The sequence below is a fragment of the Eriocheir sinensis genome, chromosome 8, assembly GCF_024679095.1.
Source record: "Eriocheir sinensis breed Jianghai 21 chromosome 8, ASM2467909v1, whole genome shotgun sequence".
Classification (NCBI taxonomy): domain Eukaryota; kingdom Metazoa; phylum Arthropoda; class Malacostraca; order Decapoda; family Varunidae; genus Eriocheir; species Eriocheir sinensis.
The window spans coordinates 19,445,901-19,469,945 of record NC_066516.1 but is presented as its reverse complement, the minus strand read 5'-3'; the positions used below and the strand labels follow the sequence as shown (position 1 = coordinate 19,469,945).

The window sequence follows — 24,045 nt, the reverse complement described above, 5'->3', positions numbered from 1 at the left end:
GAGAGCAGTGAAAAGGAAGCGCTGGAACGCTTGGTTGATGTGGTCACGTGAATGCCTTTTGGTCGCGTAAAGAATGATATCTTGCTCTCATACTGTCGAACGGTTCTCTGTTCTCCTTTTTTTCTCTTCTTTATATTTTATTGCTATTAAGTCGTCTTCCGTGCATATGCCTTATTTAAATAGGATATAAAGAGATATAAAGTAAAGAGTGAGATTAGTGATGAGTTGAGTGCAATATTTGCTGTGTAACAGCTGCACTAAAAGGAACTTGGATGTTAACATCTCTCTGATGCCGCCTATACGGGCCGACAGTGGTGAGGTGAGCCATGCTTGGGCCGCGGCCAGGCACGACCCACACGCGGACACACGCGGACACATGCACGCATCCCAATGATTGGCCAGCAGCGGGAGTGGCGGGGCTGAACCTTAATTTTGGAGTCTGACCCGCGCTGCAAATGGCTGCGGGGGAGAGATGAAAAGGGATGACTGTCCACGCATTTTGGATGTGTCTGTGCAGTGCACTGTTTTTCAGGGTTCTTTTTGGAAATTTAGAGTATTTTAATGTTTTTTGTCATGTATATCCGCTTCACATGACTGCATATCCTACGTTGCCGTGATATATTTTTGCTTATTCAATCAGTCAGTTTTATTTTCCAATGTCAGTTTTATTTTCGAATGTAGTCTTCACCAAATAACCGGCTGAACCTCCCGCCGCCATAAGCTTACCTCCCTGCCGCCCTGCATCACGGCACGCTGCCGGCAGTACTCGTTAAGGCCTACCTGAGGCCAGCCGAGGCTCTCTGAGTGTCGCCGTGCGGACGTGCTACACCTACGGGATGCGAGAAATAAGTCTCGTTTAGTTGTTGTGGCCGGGAACGCGGGACATGATGGTCTGTTCTAAATATATAATAGTTTCGTGTACGTCTGAGGTGCACATGAGCCCTCTTCGCCACGTTGATGATGGGATTGCAAAAAAATTAACTTTGACAATGAAACAACATCAGCATAGCAATCCTTACGGCATTTGCAGCAACAGCGATAAAACAGATGTAACAGTAAGAATAATAATGATAATGATAACAATAATAGTGATAAAGAAATAATAATAATTAAGATAATAGTTATGATAATAATAACACTAATAAAAATTATGATATTAAGAATGAAAATGGTAGTTACAGTATTAATGTATTATGATTATTTATCAATATTATTATTATTATTATTATTATTATTATTATTATTATTATTATTATTATTATTATTATTATTATTATTATTATTATTATTATTATTATTATTATTATTATTATTATTATTATTATTATTATTATTATTATTATTTCTGTTATTATTATCATTATTATTTTTATTATTATTATCATCATTAAAGCATCGTCGTGCACAGTAAGAATTTCGATAAATTCTGCAGATTTCTTGAAAATTTATCTAAACAAAAAGCCGCCTCGATGTTAGAGCCTCTGGCCCTCAGATAACAAATGAGACGATGAGGAAAGGTAAAAAGTGTAAATGGCTCCAGAGGAGCAATTTAGGAAACTTTCTCTTCCGTTTATGCTCCATAACTTGCCGGGATGGCGAGGCGGCGAGGGTCGAGGAGTCTGTGATGGACTGAGCCGCTTCCTTTGTTACCCTCTCAAGATTTTCGAGGAAGTTATAAATATTCTTGACCAGGTTCATATAATTTGTAGGCTTTGAAAATAAATTGAATTCGATTTTGTTTGTTATATATGACTATTTAAACTTTTGTTGCTGCATTTCAGTTGTGAGGAGGCGAACAAAGCTCTTTCTTGATATTTGGTTTGGGAGAAGATTTTGTTCTCTTTTGTTTGTGTTTTTTTCTGCACTCGTGGTAACTATTTTCTAGATGGCAGAAATATAGGGACTGACATTAGGTAGTATATAAAGCGTGGGGTGAAAATTACAGAGGTGCTTCGGAAAGTGGGAGCACAAACGTGGTTGATGATTGCACAGCGACTGATGATATACCGACATTTGTAGTGCTGGGTCATCAAACGCAGAAGTTATGATGCTGATAAGAATTGCGTTGGTTATTTAGAGAGTGGTACAAGGGGGGAAGTTATGAGCATGATAGTACCAATGTTGAATGAGAGGCGTGGCACAAAAACAAGAGGGGTGGTGTTCATGATGATAACAGAGTGTCTCAGGAGTGGTGCGAGGACAGGACGAGTGAAGCTGACATTGACGATCTTATATACGTGTGCAAAACGAGGGACAAGGGAAGGGGAAGTAGTGATGATAGACCTGCCTGATGTAGTAGAGTGACACATTGATAAAAGTTACGATGTTGATTATCCTAGAGTAAGACGTTTTGTAGTACAGGTATTTCAAATTATGCAGCGCCGTTACAGTATAATTCAATAAGCCACCAGACGCAAAATTCATAATGAAACACCTGAGATGTGACAGGTGGCTGGCGTCCCTGCCCTCGTGTTGGTATTTTGTGGGAATTCGTAAACTAAAGATTAATGTTTTTTTTTATCTACAGAGGTGTGAAAAAAATATAACCACTCCAAGCATTCATGGCATCCCGTAACCGTTTTATTTACTGTACAGAAAGCAGCTCAAAGGCAAAAAAAAAAAAAAAAAAAACGCCCTCTCGTTGTGAATGACATCAGGACACGGGGCGCCGAGTAATTGTTCATAAGCTTCACGGAATGACAGAGTGAAATGCTAATGTGCGTGTTTCTCCCACTTTCAACAGTCCTGGTGATCTGCGGTTCGCCTGCCAACGTGCGCCAGATCATGCTGGCGGCCGCCGAGCTCAAAATGGACTCCGGGGACTACGCCTTCTTCAACGTCGAGATCTTCACCGGGTAAGTCCGTATACGGGTTGTGGCGGAGGGAGGGCTTGTTGACTTGTGTGGAGGACGAGTGGAGGGGCAGGAGGGGAGGGAGAGAAGTTATTGGTGGTGTCTCCTTTCTTCCTCTTCCTCCTTCTCCTCCTCCTCCTTGTTGTTCTTGTTTACCTTAGGGAGACGTGCAGAGAGCCAGGACGGAACGGAGTATTAGTTTTTGTTGTCCCCCTTCCTCCTCCTCCTCCTCCTCCTCCTTGTTATTTTAGTTATTTTATATATTTTTTCTCTTGTTCTTCTTCCTCTCCCTCGTCTTCATCCTCGTCTCCACAATCCTTTGCCTCTTCCTTCCATGCATACTAAATAGAAGTGATAAAGCCATTTACTTGATCCTGAAAAAAAAAGAAAAAAAAAAGACGAACAGCGACTCACACCAAGAAGTAAGCGCCAGTTTTGTGTCGTATATGAGGCAAAAGATTTACAGATATACATATAGAGCGGTAATAAATCAAATAGCATCCAGCAGTTCACCGTGGCCGTAGAGAAATCACTATAAAAGGCAGAGATGAAGTTTCAATTTTACGGATATGAATTTATTAGCAGTGCAAATTGAATTACTTACGCTATTTTCGGAGTGTCTGCCTCGTGTCACCTGTTGGCAGTCCATCTCGATATTAGTGACGGCCAGGAAGGCTCTACTAATGAACTTCCAAGTGTCAGCTTTCATTATGTAATCACCAGCCAGGAACGGATGAGAACGGACACCACTACTCCTCCTCTTCCACCTCCTCTTGTTTCTAGCTCCTCTTCTTCCACCTCCTCTTGTTTCTAGCTCTCTCTCACTGCTCTCTATGCCACTACCACTACGATCACCACCTCAACCACCACCCCACTACTACCACGACCACAACCTCAGCCACCACCCCACTACCACCACGATCACAACCTCAACCACCACCCCACTACCACCACGACCACAACCTCAACCCCCACCCCTGCCTTCGTCACCTCAACCCTCACCCCTGCCTTCATAACTATCACCACCACAACCACAGCTACCACCTCCCCCCCTCCCCCCTACCTTCATCACCTTAACCCTCACCCCCCTTACCTTTATCTCTATTACCACCACCACCACCACCTCTATCTTCATCACCTCCACTCCTACCCCCCTACCTTCATCACCTCCACTTCCACCACTACCTTCAGCTCCACCATCTCCACTTTCCACCTCTACTTTTTGTCTCTTTCCTCCATGTTACCACCACTACCACCATCAACAACACGAAAATCCCCACCACCACCTCATTATCCTTACCACCACCACCACCACCACCACCAAAACTGCCCCCCCCCCCCTCCCACCCCCACCCCGCCGCCGCCGCGCCACCAATTAGTTGTGACACGAAATCAAATGACGTGTAATAAGTGTCGCTTCTTTTCGCTTTCAACATGTTTTGCGCGAATTAATGGAATGATTCGTTTTTTTCTTTCTAGTCGGTGATGTCGCAGTAACAGGCTCCTGTTCAGATTTTATTTATGTATTTAATTATTTATATAGGTATTTATAAATCTATTTGACTATGTATGTACCTGTCAATTGATATATTATTCATCTATCTATTTATCTATCTATCTATCTACCTATCTCTCTATCTACCTACTTCTGTCATATCTATTTATTTATTTATTTATTCTGTTGTTAATTACTTTTGTTCATTATTTGTGTACGTATTTATATTCTTAGATTGGTTATGCGGCTAGTAATTTTCTTGTTTTTTTTTCTTGCACAGCTAATATTTTTACAACATTAACATATACTTGAAAACTTGTGTTGGTTTTCTTGTGTGTGTGTGTGTGTGTGTGTGTGTGTGTGTGTGTGTGTGTGTGTGTGTGTGTGTGTGCATGTGTGCTATATCGCCTTGGAGACTCCCCATAGTGCCCTTTTATGCAGTTTAGTTTCCCTTGGTGGCATCTGAAATTGTTTACTTTCCCCCGGTGGCTATATACTTTCCCCTTCTTGGCGTCTGAGGCAGTTGAGCTCCCTGAAGTAGCAACTAAGTTATTTTGTAATGGCACGTAAAATAGCTTTGTTTCTCTTCGTTGTGTTGTAACCTATATACTTTCCCGTGTTGGCAGCTGAAACAGTTAACTCTCCCCGAGGTAGCTATTGGAAGCATATTAGTTTCTCCATAACGCTAGACTTCGAGTGCTCGGGTATGATACAGTATTGCGCCGCGCCGCCTGTAGAGCCGTAGAGCAAACCGTGGGAGCGGAGGGGTTGGAACAAACACTCCTTTGCCACTTGCTTCTTGATCTACGCCGAACGCTGCCTCGCCGACCCCGCTGCTGCCGACCCCGCCGCTGCTCGCTTACAGTATACCTTTCTTTCTTTCATTTGTGAGAGTAACGGGTCGTGAGTCAACAGGAGGAGGAAAGAGTGGAGCAGTTTAAGGAGGGCGTCGTGTTTATTATCCCTGAGACTTTAGAGAGAGAGAGAGAGAGAGAGAGAGAGAGAGAGAGAGAGAGAGAGAGAGAGAATGTTTCGCTAATAATATATATATGTGCTGTTATTGGCAATCAGTGTAGCTTATATGAATAGAATCAAAAGGACAGAAAGCGCACATAAAGATTTCCAGCCAGCACTGATGTCTGAAAATTTTATCCCTTTTTTCCAACATAGCGCGAATAAAAGAAGAGAGCTGCACAATAACACTACGTAAAGGAATAAAAGGAAACGCCTGCCCGAATTCGTGGATGCTCCGTTTTCCTCTAATTTACGGTTGAACTATTCTAAAGTTAATCGTGTTCTGTCGTTATAAAATGCGGTGCTAAAGAACCAACAAAATTATCTTGGTATTTTATAAGATAAAGGAAACAGCTCAAGAAAAAAAATAGAAAACAAAAAGGCTCGTTCTTTATATCTGGTCTGAATTCGCTCCATGGTAAAATATCTGAATTTGGACTATTATAACTAACGGGGAGCATACATCCGGGGGCCCGTCGCTTCACTCACTCGTAGCCTCCACTCCCGACGGTAGCTGAATTTGGACCCTTTCTAAAATAGTGTGAATTTGTTTATTTTCTCTCCATATCGCGGTGATGAAGTAACAACACAATACGGATTCTGAATTTAGAACATTGGCTGCGTCCTCTTCGCCCCACCTCAAGTCAATGATATGTTTTGGCCATACAGAATTGGATCCTCCCACTCCTACTCAACGTACCACTGAACCCCAACTCCCCAACCTCCTTAACCTCCGCCTACCCCCAACTGCCTCACAACCTACAAATAATTATCCCATCTTCTTCAACCCCTCCAAACTCTTTACCCCTTCAGTCACCAACAACCCCCAACAACCAATCAACAGTCACCATACCCCAACACCCAGTCCTTTGATTCTCCTTCTCCCGGCCCAACCCTCTAACCCTTTGACACATCCCATGATCCCCATCTCAAGCGCTCTAATCTCACCACTCCCTTTCCCCAAATCCCAAGTCTCCACCCACTTAACAAATTATATTCCAACCCCTTCAACTTCTTCACCCCTTTCCCTCGACCTCAACTCTCCAACTCTTCTCAACACATCATATTTCATCCCTCCCAAATCATTCAACTCCTTCCACCAGTTCCCAAACCTCCAACCTCATAACAAATTACGACCCGAATGCTCCCTCCTTATGCCCCAACAACCCTCAACTTTCCACCCCTTTGAAACATCATATTCTAACCCTTTCAACTAATGCAACTCCTACACCCTAATTGGTATCTAACTCCTCATTGCCCCAACCCTCGATCTTCCAGAACTCCCATCTCCATCCCCCTCCATAACCTCAGTATTTCAGTCTCCTTCAGCCCCTTCCCGTCACCCCTCCACCTTCACAGACTCCGACATGACGGGCAAAATATCGGTCTTGTGGTCGCATTAAACCTCCTCGCTCGGTACACGTCCAGATAACGTCAACTTGTGAATCGTTTGTTGCCGGACGTTGACCTGAATCGGGGGTAGTTTTTTGTGTGTGTTTTATTGCAGTGCACCGCCGCGCAGACTCAAGGCAGGGAGGAAGAATGGAAGGAAGGCAGAATATGTATTTATGTGGCTGCCAGCGGTTTGCACAGCGCTTCCAGGCATGCACATGACAAGATTGCTAAACTTATACTTCGTCTTCATTTTCCTTCCGAAAGCTTCCCCCAACTTGAGTCGCGCGCTTCGATATCTATGCAAATTTTTGATGAATATGCTTTCGAGATTGCAATGTGCATGTGTGTGTGTGCGTATGTGTGTGTGTGGGTATGTATATTTTCTTTCGTAAGGAAATTCAAGTTGGTGGATTCCATTTATTATCAAGCGCTCGGTGTCCTCCTCCGCCTCTCGTCCGGCCTCTACATCGTGTCCTAAACCCGCCACCATCAGCCAGACTAGTTAGACAGACAGACAGGCGGACACTCACCCCGAATCACCATTACAGAAGCAATTCCCTCTCGGCGCTGAGTAAAACAAAGCGATAGCCGTGTCTCACTGCTTAAGGGAACGTAATTATAGGTGTCGGGCGCTACGAACTGAACACGGGAAGGTACGAAGGCAGAGGAGAGGGTAGAGGAAGTGAGGTAGGGAGGCAGGGGGTTAGAGGAAGGGAGGTAGGAAGCCAGATAGACGAAAGAAGGTGGAAAGGCAAGGAGGGGTAGATAATGGAAGAAAGGAAGGAAGGAAGGGGTAGGTAATTTAAGGAATGAAGGCAGGGGCATAGAAGATGGGAGGAAAACAGGGAGAGGTAGAGAACAGGAGGAAGGAAGGCAGGAAGGGCGGTGGAAAGGAGGGTTAGAGAAAGGTAGGAGGGCAGGTAAGGGAGCAGATGGAAGGTAGGGAAAGGTAGAAAATGGAAGATGGGGAGATAGGGAGAAGGTAAGACGAAACGATGGAAGGAAAGAGGGAAGGAAGGATGGTAAGTAGGTTGGAAGGAAGGAAGGCAGGAAGAAAGGAAAAAAGCAAGTAGGATCATAGTCAGGTAGATAAAAAGTAAAGATACGAAGCATAAATGAAGAAAGATTAGGAGGAAGGAAGGAAGGAATTAAAAAAAAATGACCTAGGTGAAAAAGTTGGAGGACTGAAGGGTGTTATAAATATTAACCAGGTGAAAGTACGAACGAACGAAGGCATACATAAAAGGTTGAAAAAATATCGTAATTAGGGAATTAAGATATTTCAGTTACGGGAGAGAATAAAACGTGAAGCTAGGAAGGAATGAGACAAGAAAATAATGGAGGACGTAAAGGAGCCAGAAAGAAAGAGAGAACGGGCATCCATAGCCGAGAATTATGAGGGGGACGCGTGCAATCCCTTCCGATCCTGGACCTTCACTGCGACGAATTGAATGCTATCTCTCTGACTGCTGCAAAGGGATGGGTGGGGGAGGGGGCGGGGAGACTCTGGTGGATCAGTGGGTGGTTGGGGTGGCTGTAGCAGACGCGTGGTGGGGTAATGGGATGGGTGGATTGAATTAGGTGCGTGCTGCTTTGGCGTGAGTAGGTGGGTGGTTGGGTGGTGTGGCTGTAGTAGACAAGGATGTGGGTGGTGGATAAGTGGGTAAATGGGTGAGTTTGTGGGTTGGATGTAGTTGACGCGCTGGTGGACTCGGTGGGTAAGATGACTATAACAGAGAGAGTTGGGTTGATGGGTAGGAGGGTTTAGATAGTTGGGTTTGTGGGGTGAATGTAGCTGATGCGTGGGTGGGAAGGTTGATGAGTTTAAGGAGTCAGCTCAGGCGAGTGGCTACAACAAAGGCGTGGTGCAATAGAAGCGTGGGTGGGTAGGATGGGTGGAATGGGGGGTTACAGGAGAGGCGAGGACTGGGTGGGTGGATGGATGGGGGATATAACAGAGGCAAGGGGTGGGTGGGTGGGATGGGTGGTATGGGGGTTACAGGAGAGGAAAGGACTGGGTGGGTGGATGGGGGATATAACAGAGGCAAGGGGTGGGTGGGCGAGTGGGTGGATGGGGGACATAACAGAAGCAAGGTGTGGGATGGGGGGTTACAGCAGAGGCAAAGGATGGGTGGGTGGGTGGGTGGATGGGGGACATAACAGAAGCAAGGGGTGGGATGGGGGGTTACAGCAGAGGCAAAGGATGGGTGGGTGGGTGGTGGATGGGGGACATAACAGAGGCAAGGGATGGGTGGGTGGGTGGTGGATGGGGGACATAACAGAGGCAAGGGGTGGGTGGGGTGGAGGGTGGGGTGGCTCAACATTTGTATTCATGTGGCGCCTCCAAGTCCTTGACCATGTCCCGCTGCCTCTCCCATGACCATCAGCATTCCCTTTACTTCTTCCTCCTCTTCCTCCTCCTCTTCTCTACCCTTCTCTTGTCGGCTGCTGTCCCCTTCACTCCCGCCCACACACTCTGCGGAACCTTAAAGCGTCCTTCAGTTGTCCCATTCCTGGCCATCGAAGTTTTGCCCTCTAGGAAGAATAAGGATATAAATGCATTAAAAAAAATGGACGGCCTACACATGACAGCTCCTGAGATTTAGTCATTTACCAACTTCCTTCCCCAGCTATGAATTCATTTAACGTCCATTTTAAACTTTCAGTCGTGTTGGAATCAACTTGATAATTATCTGCTTAATTTGTTCAACTCGTCCACTTCCTGATTCGTAAACCACCTTTTTTTACCTTTCTTCTCCCAGAACCTGAATGTGTGTGCCACGAGGAGGGGAATGGTCGCTATACAGTCGAGAGCTTACTAAAATCAGTTGTGAGGGAGGAAGATAACCAGTAGAACAATTCTTGCAGAATTTGTAGTGGTAATCAGAGTGAAGGTTAGAAGTTGTCTGTATAACTAAGACCTCCACTCACAATGGTCCACCGTTTTCTCTCATTCGCCTCCACCCAAAAATGAAGCTGCCTAGTAAAACCTCAGATCCACTTATCAGAACCGACCAGTCGCCCATCCATCCATCATTTTAACGACTATTACCAACTTAGAACGCTTCCTACTCCACTTAAAACCCTTCTTCAGACCGAACAAAGACAAACTCTTCTTATTCGGCCTTTTCCTTTCACTGATGCTTCGTCTGTACATCGAAACCCAATACTTTTTTACCTCCTTGCGTGGGATTGTGCCAGATGCTCGTTAGGGAAGGGTGGCAGATAGAGACCAAGAAAGGACGAGGATGAGGAGGGAAAAGTAGAGGGTTTTTCTGCTAATGGTGATGGTGGTACGTGACAGAAGAGGCCATAGAACAGGAAGGAAGAATAAGGGATGGAGGGGAAGGGAGAAAGAAAAATCTGTCTGGTAATGGGGTGGTTGGAAAGTGAAGGAAATGGACAGGGAACAAGAAAGAAAAATAGGAGTTAGGAGGGAAAGGGAGAAAGAAAACTGTGTCCGGTGATGGGGAGGTCGGAAAGTGCAGGAAGTGGAGAGGGAGCAGGGAAGGAGAATAAGGGGTGGAAGGAAAGAAAGGAAGAAAGGTTTGCCTGCCTGCTAATGATGGTGGAGAGTGAAGGGAGTGGACAGAAATCAGGAGCAATGGGACGGAGAGGCGGAAAAGAAAGATTTGTCTGCCTACTAATGATGGCGGTTTTACAGCGGCCAGACATCGAATCTTTCCTTAACGAGTCGTCCAGCCGGTCAAACAAGGCGACCCTCGCTCATCCGTCACTCCACCTGTCGCACGAAGTCACCTGGAACGACCTGTCAATTAGCGGGCCAGGTCGGAAGGGAATCGAGGTCAGAAGAGGTTTAGGGCGGGGAGGTCTTTTGTGTTGTCTGGGGCGGAATTAGTATACCTCGTTTTGCTGAGTTTCCGCCGAGTTCTCTATACGTTGTACTTCCGGGAACTAATTAGCCAACTATCAAAAAGACGCTGAGGGGCTTTGTTGGAAAAATGACGACGTAGTTGGGAAGTCGTTTAAAGTCCTTCGCTTGAGGTTTAGGGGCAAGGGCGTAATACCATGTTAACCTTATTTGTGTTTTCTCTGTAATTGCTACTTTTGCTGCTAATGATGATATTTTACTTTCGGCCTTTAGCACCGGTAGGCTTTCTTAATGGAGCCTGATGATCGGCCCCAGCCCATAATGGAGCAGACAAGTGTTTATAGTGGCGCCATCTTGGTTCCCAATCCTACTGGTGCTGCCGTCGCCCTCCACATTATTTTGCTACCGTTGCCGTTGCTTCCATGCGTTCGTTCCTGAGTTGGTTCGCCGCCGCCACTAGATTACGTTTTGCTGTTATGTGCAGGTAATGTTTAATGGTTAAGGACATTAGGATTTTCTTTGAGCAACTATATAATACACTTTTTTTGTTCATCTTAGTGCCTTCTTCCCCCTTCATCCGTATCTCTATATATATCTGTTCCTTTCTCTCTCCAATTATTCGTATCCTCATCTCCTCTCTTCTCCCCCACATCCCCTCCCCTACCCTTTTCATCCCTCTTCTCCTTTCCCCTCGAAGCTCAAACACTTCCCTTCCCTCATGCACTCCCACACCGGCGCAGGTTCTTTCTATCATCCCCTTCATAAAGGCAACTCGAGCTCCTTCATCTGCCCCGAGAGGTGTCCAGAAGAAAAGAAAGGAGCAGAATGATCCCCGACAATGGCTCCTCAAGTTTGCACCGCTCTCCTTAATGAAGTATCAAGGAAACTAAAACTGCGAACTGTTCTTATAACTCTTAATTTGAGCGACAAGTCTGAGTGGCTCTGGCTTCGAAAGGGAGAGTTACAAGTCCATTAGAAGGCAGCTGGAAATGAGAGAGAAAAATAGTGAGAGGCGGAGAGCGAGAGAGATAGAGTAGTTGGAAGGGAAGGAAGGAGTGATGAATAAGTGTAATGGGCGTAATGTAATGTAATGTAATGTAATGTAATGGGAAAATTGCTCAAGCGTCTGTGGGTAAAGTCGCCACGCTAAATCAAGTTAGGGAAAGTGAGGAAGAAAGGAGAATGTTGAACGATTGAGGAAAGTGATAAGAGAGAAGGAAAACATTATAGGAAGAGGGAAGAAGTAGGAGAGGAAGATAAAAGTCATTGCAGAGAGGAAAAATAAAGGAGAGTGCGAGTAAATGTAAGGAGTCGTAGGTTTTAAGAGGCAAGGGTAATGATGGAATGAAGATAAGTTTAAGGGAAGAAGGAGATATACCCGTACCAGGATCAGGAAAAATGTATCGTCTAATATTAATAAAACTATAAGGAAAAGGTGGAAGGTGGAAGAATTATTTCCATGTAGACGAATAGATTTCAATGGTATAATGAGTCTTTAGTAGGAGAAGGATAGACAGATAGATAGATACAAATAGCAAGATAGTTAGAGATGACAAAACGGAAATAGAAAATGAGTATGTATTAAGCACCTTCATTATCCTGTTAAGGTGCGCACAATGAACACCTTTGGATGCAGTTATTACCTCTCACACATACAAAGACACACATGCGCGCGCGAGCCAGGGAGGGGCGAAGAGAAGTAAAGGAAAAGAAGAGAAGGGAAGGAGACGCAGTAAGGCTGTCTGAAAAGCCTTCTCAGCAGCCCCAGAATGGAACCCGGGATGAAAAGTGTAATTAAGTTTCTGAATGCGAGACTGAGAAAGAGAGATAGAGAGAGGCTTCTGGAGTTTGAATCAAGAAAAAAGGGGAAAGAAAAGGAGAAAACATCTATCAACCACTCATGCCCCTCCTTACGCCCTCCCCCCTCACACACACACACACACACACACACACACACACCACACAGTTTGACGGAAAGGAACTGAACGGACTGTCCAAAGAGAGAAAAAATAGGAGTGATCAGCATCTCCTTTTGAGTCCCGTGAATAAGCGATAAAAGAGAAAGTCGAAAGGAATTTTTTTTATGCCATTATATCTAAAGGAAGAAAGGATTAAAGAATGAAAAATAATAGAAATAATAATGAGAAGAAGAAAAAAAAAGAAAAATTATAAGAATAAGAAAAAGAAAAAGATAAAAGATGAAGAAAAAGAAAAGAAAAAAAAGAAGAAAAATAGTGAGAATAAGAAGAAAAAGAAAAAAATATAAGATGAAGAAAAAGAAAAGAAGAAAAAGAAGAAGAAGAAGAAGGAGAAGGAACCGTACAATTAATTAAGAGGAGGATGAGAAATAGAAGGCAAAAAAGAAAGAGAGAGAAAGGAAACGAAAAGAAGAAACGAAAAAAAGAGGAAAAGGAGGAAGAAAGCGAGAAAATCATGAGAGATTTTCCTTCGTCGTACTCGTGATGAATTACCGAACTTATTTTTTCCGCCTTCAGACCATTTCCTTTATTACTTCGTGGATGTGAATGTGATTTGTTCCATTTATTTGATGCACGAAGCTCATTCCAAACACACACACACACACACACACACACACACACACACACACACACACACACACACACACACACACAAACGCACAAACAGATAAAGGCAAGCGAAGTGACACTCATAAACACACTTTCATTTCCTTCCAACAGAAAAACAAACAAAAACAAGAATCTAATTTGCGTTCCATCCTCAAACAAGCAAACAAACAAACAAACATACAAACACTGAAGCTAGTACATGAAAAAGGGATGAAAGGGAAAGACAAGAAGGAAGAGAAAAACTGAAGATAGAACTTGGGAAAAGGGAGGGAAGATAAAGATAGGAAGGAAGAGAAAAAATAGAGGAATAAGAAAGAGAAGAACATAAGTAAAGAAGGAAGGAAATGAAGAAGGAGGAAGAAGAAAAAAACAGAGGAATAAGACAGAGAATGATGTGAGTAAAGAAGGAGAAACGAAGAGAAAGAGTCGGTGTGAGAAAATGAGAAAAATTGACCGAGAGGAAGACGGAGCGAGGGAAACAGCGAGGGGCGGAGAGAGGGAGGGAGGGAAGGAGAGAGTCAGGGAAGGAAACATAGAAGAAGAAAATGAGGAAAAAAACTCCCTCACCATATGCTTCTCACTCCTTAACATTTTTTCTTTCTTCCTCCGCGGTCTATAAAGAACTAATTTTCCACAACTTACCAGCGGGAGAGAGAGAGAGAGAGAGAGAGAGAGAGAGAGAGAGAGAGAGAGAGAGAGAGAGAGAGAGAGAGAGAGAGAGAGAGAGAGAGAGAGAGAGAGAGAGAGAGAGAGAGAGAGAGAGAGAGAGAGAGTGTTTGTTAGTGTGCGCCCCGGTAAGTGTGTCAACGAGTGCGTGAGGGCAAGAGTGCGACATTGAGAGTGAGAACGAAAAGAAAAAGACTGAGAAGGAGAAAAAAACAAATAGGAGAGGAAACGTGTGAGAGAGAAAACTGCCCCGAAAAGTGAGGGGAAATGAGAGTTATTGAGGGGCGCGTGAGCGAGGGGGGGCTGAGGAGGGGCAAAGATTTTCAGGGTCTCGGAATGAGTGTTCGGAGGAAATGGAAGGTCTCGAGGAATGTGTTGGGATTGTGAGGAGGGAGGAAAGTTGTGTGGAGGAGGAAAAGTTTTCTTGGTGGAGGGAAGGAAGGAGAAGAAAGGAAAGAAGGGATGGAGTGTGGAAAGGAGACTGGAAGAGAGAGAGAGAGAGAGAGAGAGAGAGAGAGAGAGAGAGAGAGAGAGAGAGAGAGAGAGAGAGAGAGAGAGAGAGAGAGAGAGAGAGTGAGGAAAAGGGAGTGTATTGTTAATGATAGAGAGATAGAAAGAGAAAGGAAGAGAGGAATGTTAAGGTTAAGAAAGTCATAGAGATAGAAATGATAGAAAAAAAAGAGAGCCAAGTGATAATGACAATGATTCTGTAACTTGCTCATAATACCTAGGAGCTCCGAGGGTCTAATTAGTCCAGCCAGATATTGTGACATTAATTAGAGGTAGAGAAAGTGAGAGTTTTGCCGAGGTGATGCTGTGTTGCCGATCTACCTGTGCTTATTATTGTTTTCACCTGGCTCTCAGCGGGAAACATAGGAAAGTAAACCGGTATATAAAAGGTTAGGAAAAGAGGAAAAACAACTAAATTACTTTGAATTAATAGAAAAGAAGGCATGAAAGAGAAAAAAAATATGAAAAAGTAACAAAAAAAACTAAATTATCTAGAATAGCAGGAAAAATGGAAGCGGGAAAGGAATAAAAGAATGTGAAAAGGAAAAAAAACTAAATTATCTAGAGTAGAAGGGAGAGAATTATGAGAAACAGAAGAAAAAAAGAAAGAAAACGAAAAGAAAAAGGAGAAAAAGATGAAAAGGAGAAAAGAGCAAGAGGAGAGAGAGAGAGAGAGAGAGAGAGAGAGAGAGAGAGAGAGAGAGAGAGAGAGAGAGAGAGAGAGAGAGAGAGACTTTCTACGTATCTTTTCTTCTTTCTTTTACTGTTTACCATGAAAATAAGTATAGGAGAATATATTCTATTTATTTTTTGTTGAAGGGGAAGGAAAAAGTAATGATCAGTGGGTGTGGAAGGGTGGGGAGTCTTATCAAACTATTTCATTTTGTTCAGTTTCAAGTAAATGGTTGATGTTCTATTTAAAACATCAAGTGAAACATAAAATGGCTCCTGCCTGAACCTTTAATGAAAAGAAGAAAAAAAAACAGATACAAAAGCAAGAATTCCAGGAAGAACCTTACGGGGCACAACAGCACAAATATAACACAAAAACAACAACAACAAAACAAATAAACAAAACACAAAATACCACAAAAAACAAACAAATCTGCACAAACAAACACACACAATCTCGCTACCATGTTATCAAAGTCTTCATTCATATGCAGCTTTCCCATTTCCACTTCGGGGCTTCATGGTGCAGTGGTTAGCACACTCGACTCACAACCGACAGAGCCCGAGTTCGATTCCCAGGCGGAGTGGAAAAATTTGGGCGGCTTTTCCGATACCCTACGCCCCTGTCCACCCAGCAGTGAATGGGTACCAGGTATTAATCGGGGGTTGTGTCCTGTCTCCTGGGATCTGTTCCCTTCTATAATTCCTTCCTCTTCTGTCTCACTCCGACATATGACCACATGTTCCGCCGACTAAACGAAACTTTCCAAAACTTTTCCATTTCCACTTCTTTTCCCTTTTTCATTCTTTGGGTACGTATTGACTATGAAAGACGCTGACGAGGAGGAAGAGGAGGGAGTAAGGGGGAGAGGGAGGGGTGAAGGCTGCCAGGGTGGGATAAGCATTTCTGCGAACTCTGATCAAAGGTTAAACACACAGCGCCACACCAAAGGAGAGTTTCCTGGTAGTCTTGGCCCGGGGGAAGAATCACGTCTCTCCAGTTATTTCCGAACGTAATTTTCGATACGAGGTTCTGTATATAAACACTGTGCTGAGAGAGAGAGAGAGAGAGAGAGAGAGAGAGAGAGAGAGAGAGAGAGAGAGAGAGAGAGAGAGAGAGAGAGAGAGAGAGAGAGAGAGAGAGAGAGAGAGAGAGAGAGAAATAGAGATAGAGAGAGAGAGTAATAGATAGATAGATAGTGGTAGATAGTAGATAGATACCACTTAAAGAAAAAAAGAGAACGATGAAAAGATATAAAGGTGGTGGCTGTAAAAATTAAAAGGAATAAATGAGGAATATGTCGAACGTGTGAAGATGAAAGGGAGAAAAAGGTAACGTTGGAAAAAAATATAAAAAGAAAGGAGGCTATCGAAGAAACGGTGAAATAATGTATCAGATAGAAAAAGAAGTGTAAAGAAGGAAGAAAATATGTAGCTGACTTACAATTTTAAAAGATGCAGGTGATGACAAAAGTTCAAACATCCCTCATGGCAAAGCGTTCCGTCATTCCCATTTCTTGATCATTCACTCATTTTTCTTTCTTTTCACTCTTACCGTTTTCTCCTTCCCTCGCAAACAAAACAAATACTCACCTGCCTGCTTTCGTGTTTTTTCCTGACCCTAATTACCTCTGACCCTTCTCTTTCTTCGCTTGCTCAAGACCCCCCCCCCCCCCACACACACACTCTTTCTGTCTTTATCTATCTCTATATCTATCTATCTATCCATCTATCTTTATCTATCTTCCATCTGCTTCTATATACATCTCCATCTAAATTTATCTTCTATCTCTGTTTTTCTGTCTATCAATCAATCAATCAATCTATCTATCTATATCTATCTATTTATCTATCTATCTATCTATCTATTTATCTATCTTTCATTCTATCTATCTATCTGTCTATCTTTCCCTCACTTAACTACAACCCCAACAAACAAAAATGTCCTTGTTTACAAACTCCAAGCCACTCCTGACGCTCCGTGAATCACCGTGACTTTCCGCATCCTCTCGCTTCCCGGTGTATCCTAAGGCTACAGCAGGTGTCCTAATCCCATTTGCTTCATTCAGGCCGCGGGTCGCCGTGTGTACAATGGATGTTGTCGGGTCTTCCTGAGTGAGCCCTACCGAAGTCTCTCGTCCTTGCCGCCGGGCCCGTGACAAGGCAATCAGTGGAAGGCTCTCGGAGTGAAGAGATTAGGCGAGTGGCGGCGAGTCAAGCTCAGAGCGACGTTGACCGATCTTGCGTTAGGATCTGGGTCGTGTGTGCAGGGTGGCTGGAGGGACGAGCATGGGAGAGACGGAGGAAGGAAGTTTTGAAATCGAGGTTGGTAGAGATGGTGAAGAAAGAGCTCTCAGGGGCTGTCTAGTGTGGGACGATTGACTGGACTGATATTGACTCCTTTTATACATTTTTGTGAGAGTAAAGAAAAAAAATATTTGATTACACGTTAGGTTATACGCATGTTAACTTTCCTTTTTTTTGTTGTTGTTGTTTTGTTTACATCAAAGGATACGGCTCAAGGGCAACAAAAAAGGGTACACACAAAAAAGCCCGCTACTCGCCGCCATGATAACTTTGCGGCTTCTATCAATGCAGTATGTTTTCATTATTTGTGTCGATGCTAAAGATTAGTGACGGAAAAGATAGTTAATTCAACCTTTCCAAACTAAAGTCGAATGAATAAAAAGGAAAAGAAGTAGAGGAAACGATTAAAAATAGGAAAAAAAGGAAGGGGAATGAAAAATAAAGGAGAAATAACTGAAAAAAGAAGTGTTTAAATAAAGATGAAGATATGAAAAAAAGAAGTGAAGGAGGTAATTAAAAGAAAAAAAAACAAAGGAGTTGGCTTAAAACTAGGTATAAATTGAGCGTTTTAAAATATAACATATGCTCGTAAGTACAAAGGGTAACGGTTGAAAATTATTAGAATGAAAGGATTATGTCAAAGTAAAAAAAAAAAAAAAGATTGAAGCAGATCGGTAAAAAAATGGAAAACTGAAAAAAAGCGGATAACAAAAGAAAGAGAAGGAATAAAGGAGGCTTTCGGATTACTACCCTCGTGTGGAGCCTGATATTAAACCTCGCCTCACTACTTGATCTGACGCCGGACGAGATAAACCCCTGACTCGGCGCGCCTCACAAACACTATCATGCTGTTTTCTTCATCACCTGACAACCTTGCGTGAAATGTGGCAGGGAATGTTTGGACTATTTTTCTCTTATTTTTTTTCTTTTTTGTACGTGATCTTCTTTTTACTTGCTGTCGATGGTTTAAAAGAGGAAAGGAAAAGATGTGGAAATAGAGGAGAGATTCTTTTTTTTTCCTACTTGACTGGTTGATTAAGCAGAGAATGTTAAAGATATATATTTCTTTTAATTCTTTTCGTGCTTTTTTTTTACCTTTTGTCGTTTGTTTAGAAGTGGAAAGGAAAGGATGTAAAAAAAAAGGGAACAATTGTATTTACTCTCCTTATTTGACTGGTGAAATGTGGCAGGGAACTTCTTATATATTTTTTCTGATATTTCTTTCCGCATCATCTTCTTTTACTCGTCGTTTGCTCAGAGGTGTAGAGGGAAGGATGTAGTGAATAAGGCAAGATTCATATTACTACCATTATTATTTGGCTGGTGAAATGTGGGAGAGAGTGTTTAAGATATATATATTTATTTTATTTCTTTGATATTTTTTATAGTTTCTGCCATCGGTTCGAAGGTGGGGAGGGAAGGATGTAGACTAGAAGGACGAAATTCTTATTAACGTTTCTTATTTGGCTGGTGAAATGTGGCAGAGAATGTTTTAAATATTTCTTCCTGTATTTCTTTTCGTGCATGATCATACATTTTACTTTCTGTTGTTGGCTCAGAAATAGGTAGACAAGGTAAAAAGGGAGACAAAGAAGAGAAGAAAAAATAATGTTTGAGGGAAAAGAATGAAAGCATTTTGGAGGAAAAGGTAATGAGATGGAAAGACAAGGATATAAAAAAAAGAAGTGTAAGATTGTTATTCATTGTTTTTACTACTTTGTGAGGCAGTACACGCCGTCAAAACAACACTATCCTCAGCCTAATATATGCATAGGTTATTAGTTATGTATAAGGCCAACCCCAAACCCACTCAGCAGTTGCCCGTCTGCCCTCCACCCTCCCTCCCCCCCCCCGCCCTCATCCTCACCGAGGTAGACCACTGAACACATAAAGGGGAAATGTTAATGAAAGGAAAAAGGCGAAGGGAATATCTGCCCTCTGTAGAGTTTATTGGGAAGTCAAAAGAAAAGTGAATGAGTTACGCATGTCTAAAAAAGGTTAAAAAAAATATGGTACGAAGAGGAGAAGAAATAGGAAAAAGAAGAAAAAGAAGAAGAAAAGAAGAAGAGGGAGAAAAAGAAAAAGATGAAGAAGATGAAGAAGAAGAAGAAAAAAGATGAAGAAGAAGAAGAAGAAGAAGAAGAAGAAGAAGAAGAAGAAGAAGAAGAAGAAGAAGAAGAAGAAGAAGAAGAAGAAGAACACGAACAAAAACAAGAACAAGAACAAGAAGAACAAAAACAAGTACAAGAACAAGGACCAGAAGAAGAAAAAGAAGAAGAAGACGAAGAAAAAACACAACAACAACAAAAACAATAACAAGACAGTAAAAAAAAAAAAAAAAGGACCAGGAATGAGACAGTAAGAAAGAATAAGGACAAAAGTGCGGAAGTATGAGAGGAACGAAAAAACAAAACAAAAAACATGATACAGCGAGAACTAACGTGTATTACCACCAGCGTTCTTTAGTTTACTCTCCCCCAAACTCGTAGAAGAGATTCCTATTCCTCTACGTGCCTCCCGTCGCTCGTAAATTTCCATGCGGGTTCTAATAGCGAGAAAGGAACACACGGACGGTACTCAATTCTTATTACTATCGTTTTTTCTAAGATTCCGGTGAGATTTCCCCCAAGACAGAAAGAAGATTAGACCAATATAATAAGAAGAAATCAAGGGAAGTAAAGTAAAAGAAGAAAAGAAGAAAAGGGAAGCAGAAGTTGTAGATGGTCAGAAACAGAAGGCATAGGTGAAATAGATAGATAGATAGATAGATAGATAGGTAGATAGGGAGAAAAGAAAAGACGAAAGGAGAAGCAGAAGTTGTAAATGGTTAGAAACAGAAGGCATAGGTGAAATAGGAGGATGAGGTGAAAAGGTAAATAATAAAGAGAAGAAAATAATGTTTGAAAGAAGAAAATAATTTGAAGAAGTTAATGTTTGAAGAAGAAAGCAGTTTGAAGGAGAGAGAGAGAGAAAAGATAAAAGAGAAGAGACGAAAAGGCAACGAGACTTGGAGAACGAGGAAGATAAGAATGAAAGAAAGAGGGAAAAGATGTTGGAGGAAAATATGAATAAAAAGGAAGAAAAGAGGAAAGGAAGAAAGTTAAGGTAGAGGAGGAGGAGAGGGAGGACGAGGAGGAGGAGGAGGACGAGAACGAGGAGGAATGAATGAATAAAGAGGAAGAAAAGAAGAAAGGAAGAAAGTGAAGGTAGAGGATGAGGAGAGGGAAGAAGAGGAGGAGGAGGAAGGCAAAATCAGTATGCAGGATTACCTTAGGGATGTGACAGGCAGTGGACGCGAATCTCAGAAGAACGGGAAAGGCTGCTGAGGCTCAGAAGTCAGAACGGCTAATCCAGAGAAAGAGAGAAAGAAAGAGAAAGTTTGTGTGTGGGAGAGCTAGTATGTATGAGAGACGAAGAAAAGAGGAGAATCGGCAGAGCGTTAGTAAGCAGCGTTGTTGCTTTGTAAATGAGCGCTTTGAAACACTAATATCTCGCCTGCATCATGTGTTATTAAAGCCACTCGAGGCACTGATCATTCTCTATACACCACTCTGCAAGCCATCTGACTCCCACATGTCCTGCCCCCCGCCCTCCGCCCCCTTCCTCCTACTTGTCCTTCTCCAGCCCCCTCCTCCTATCTCTTCCCCCGCCATCCCCTCAAACCTTGCCATCCCCACCTTCCTCCTCCCATCTGTCCCCCGTCACCCACCTCCTACTTGTCCCCTGCCACTTACTCCCAGCTCTCCATTTCCACCCCCCCCTCCTCCCTCCTGTCACCCCTAACCCACCGTCAACCTGGACCCCGTCACCCAGATATTTAAGGGGGGCAGCTACGGGGGGTCCTCCTGCGCATATGGTTCGTCCAATAGCTTTGAAGTTTTAGTATGTTGTTTGTAGGTGTAAAGGTATGATACTCTGTGAATTTCATTAAATTCGCTTTGAAAAAAAAATACCATAGAAACTTTGTTTACCTATCTACATTTCCCAGCTAGAATTTATTTTTATTTTTTGTTTTGTTTTCGAAAAAATAAGAGAGAGAGAGAGAGAGAGAGAGAGAGAGAGAGAGAGAGAGAGAGAGAGAGAGAGAGAGAGAGAGAGAGAGAGAGAGAGAGAGAGAGAGAGAGAGAGAGAGAGAGAGAGAGAGAGAGAGAGAAAAGAATTACCTGCTACCTGTACCCTCATCAGCACCTCCCCTTCTCTCGCTTAAAGGGCGTCGCGCGGAGGCAGGTGTTCAAAGTTCACAGGTGAGATGGGAGAGCTGCAGGGAGGGAGGGAGGGAGGGAGGGAGGAGAAGAGTGAAAATGAGAGGAAAACCAACACGTGGAGAGAGAAAAAAAATGAAGACGGGAAAGCTGCAGGTTGTGAGGAAGGGGAGGAGGGAGGGATGGAGGGAAAGAGTGAGAAAACAAGAAAAATAATAAGAGGGGGCGAGAAAAATAATATAGACGGAAAGCGGCAAGTAGTGAGGTAGGGAGGGAAGGAGGGAAGGAAGAGAGAAGAAAAGAAAAGTGTAAAGAGCAGAATGATGAGTATAGAAAATGGGAAAAAGAGAAAAAGAGGGAAAACGGAAATGAGGAAGGGAAAGAACGATGGTGAGGAAGAAAGGAGAAAGGAAAGAGGGCGATAAGAAAATGAAGATAATAGAAGAAACGAAAAAAAGGACGAAAGAGAAAGTCAAAGGGAGGAATGACAAGAAAGATGGAAGAGGAAGGGAAGAAAGAAGAAATGAAGGGAAGTAGAGGTGGAAAAAGGAAAAAAAAGAAGGAATGTGAAATGTTAGGTGAAGGTAAGAAGGGACGAATAGGAAGGAAAGGAGAAAAGGAGGAGGAGAATGGGAGAGAGAGAGAGAGAGAGAGAGAGAGAGAGAGAGAGAGAGAGAGAGAGAGAGAGAGAGAGAGAGAGAGAGAGAGAGAGAGAGAGAGAGAGAGAGAGAGAGAGAGAGAGAGAGATGGAGGAAAAAAACAGAAGTGGAGAAGGGTGGAGGGAATTGTAAGAGAAAGAAAAGGATTGTGTCATTTGTGTAATTTATATTTTTTATCGCTTTAAATTCGTAAAGTCATCAATTAATAGTTTTTTTTTTTCCAGTTGTATGATTACCGAAGTTCAATGTTTCACGCACACGGCCGCACACACACACACACACACACACACACACACACACACACACACACACACACACACACACACACACACACACACACACACACACACACACACACACACGCACACATACGTTCTCATTTACATATTCTCCCTCTCCCGTCCGAGCGAAACATATCCTTGAATATTTTCCCGGCGACAAACAGGAAAAGAAACGAGAAAAAGCGAGAAAGAAAGAGCCCCATATGTAACTCCCACACGCCCACCTCTTTTCCTTCCCTTTCTCCTCCTCCTCCTCCTCATCCTCCTCCTCCTCCTCCTCCTCCCACACAATTCCCCCTAAGCTCCTTCTCGTTCTCTTAACAACCTAAAACTATTCGTCACAAAACTTCCATTCAACCAATTCTCTCTCTCTCATCTAAAAACTAAAGACGCGCTTGTTAGTCTGTCGGCCAATAAATTTTACCTCTTCTGCAGTTTTTTTTTTTTGTGGTCAAGTGTTTTTTGTTCTCTATCGGTTTTGCTTTTTCATTCGTTTTTTAAAGACACCACGAACGAAACTTTTTTTTTTCGATTTATTTCGTCAACATGTTTTTCCGTGAGCGTTCTCGTTTATCAGCACACTTCGTTTTTTTTTTTTTTTCGTTTTTTTTTAATGCATGTGTACGAACCCCTTGCACTCATAAGTTTTTTTTTCAGTTGTTTTTTGTCTTTTTTTTCTCCAATTACCTTTTTTTTTTTGACGCAACAGCAAACAAATCCACTTTTTTTTTCTTCTTTCGTTACATTTTCTCCATTGCTTTGCGTGTTCGTTTTGACATGTAAACAACACGTCCTTTGCTATTTTGTGTTTTTGTCCTTTTGGTAATGATGCGGTGAATTTTTTCTTTTATTCTATGCTAATTTTCTTTTCGTCGTTCTTATGCAATTCTCCTGTTCTTTCAATCATTTTCTAGTATCTCCTTCCCTCTTATCTTATTCCTTTTTCTTTTCCTCCTCTCCACTGTTCTTCTTTTTTCTCCCTTCTCTCCACCTTTACTTTTCCCCTTTTCCTATTTTATCGTTCCTCTCTTTTGATATGTCTCCTTCTCTCTTCTCCTCTTGCGTTCCTTCTCTGCTTTATTCTCTTGTCCATCCTTTCTCTTCCCCTCTTCTTGTTTCCATCGTTTCATGTACACTTGTCTACCTTTCCTCTCTTTCCCCTTATCTCTCTCCGTCTCTTCTCTTTTTATTTTTATTTTATTTTCCCTTCTAATGTCTTCTCTCTTCTGTTCTCACCTCTTCTCTCGTCCTTCTCCTCTTACTTTCCCTTTTTTCCATCATCTTTTATTTTTCCTGTCTGGATGGTCCCTTATCATTCTTCTCTCCTCCCCCTCTTTTCCCCTAAACTCTTCTCTCTCCCTTCTCTCTTACTTGCCCTTCTTTCCACCCTCTTTTCCCCTTCTCCTCCCCCTCCTATGATGCCCCTCTTCTCTTCTCACCTCTTCTTTCGGCCTGCTCTTCTCCCGTGCCCTTCTTTCCATCATCTTTTCCCTTCTCCTCCCCCTCTTATGATGCCTCTCTTCTCCACCTCTTCTTTCGGCCTACTCTTCTCCTGTGCCCTTCTTTTCAATC

General features: G+C 42.8%; 1 protein-coding gene across 2 annotated transcripts in view; it reads left to right on the top strand.

The window, feature by feature from the left end:
- Positions 1 to 2,700: 2,700 nt before the first annotated feature.
- LOC126995643 (atrial natriuretic peptide receptor 1-like) overlaps positions 2,701 to 24,045 on the top strand; it is a 173,398-nt gene continuing 152,053 nt past the window's right edge. For both annotated transcript variants that reach the window (XM_050855382.1, XM_050855381.1), the window contains exon 1: positions 2,701 to 2,855. In XM_050855382.1, coding sequence (XP_050711339.1) covers positions 2,710 to 2,855 — 146 coding nt within the window. In that variant the 5' untranslated portion in view covers positions 2,701 to 2,709. The remainder of the gene's footprint in view (positions 2,856 to 24,045) is intronic.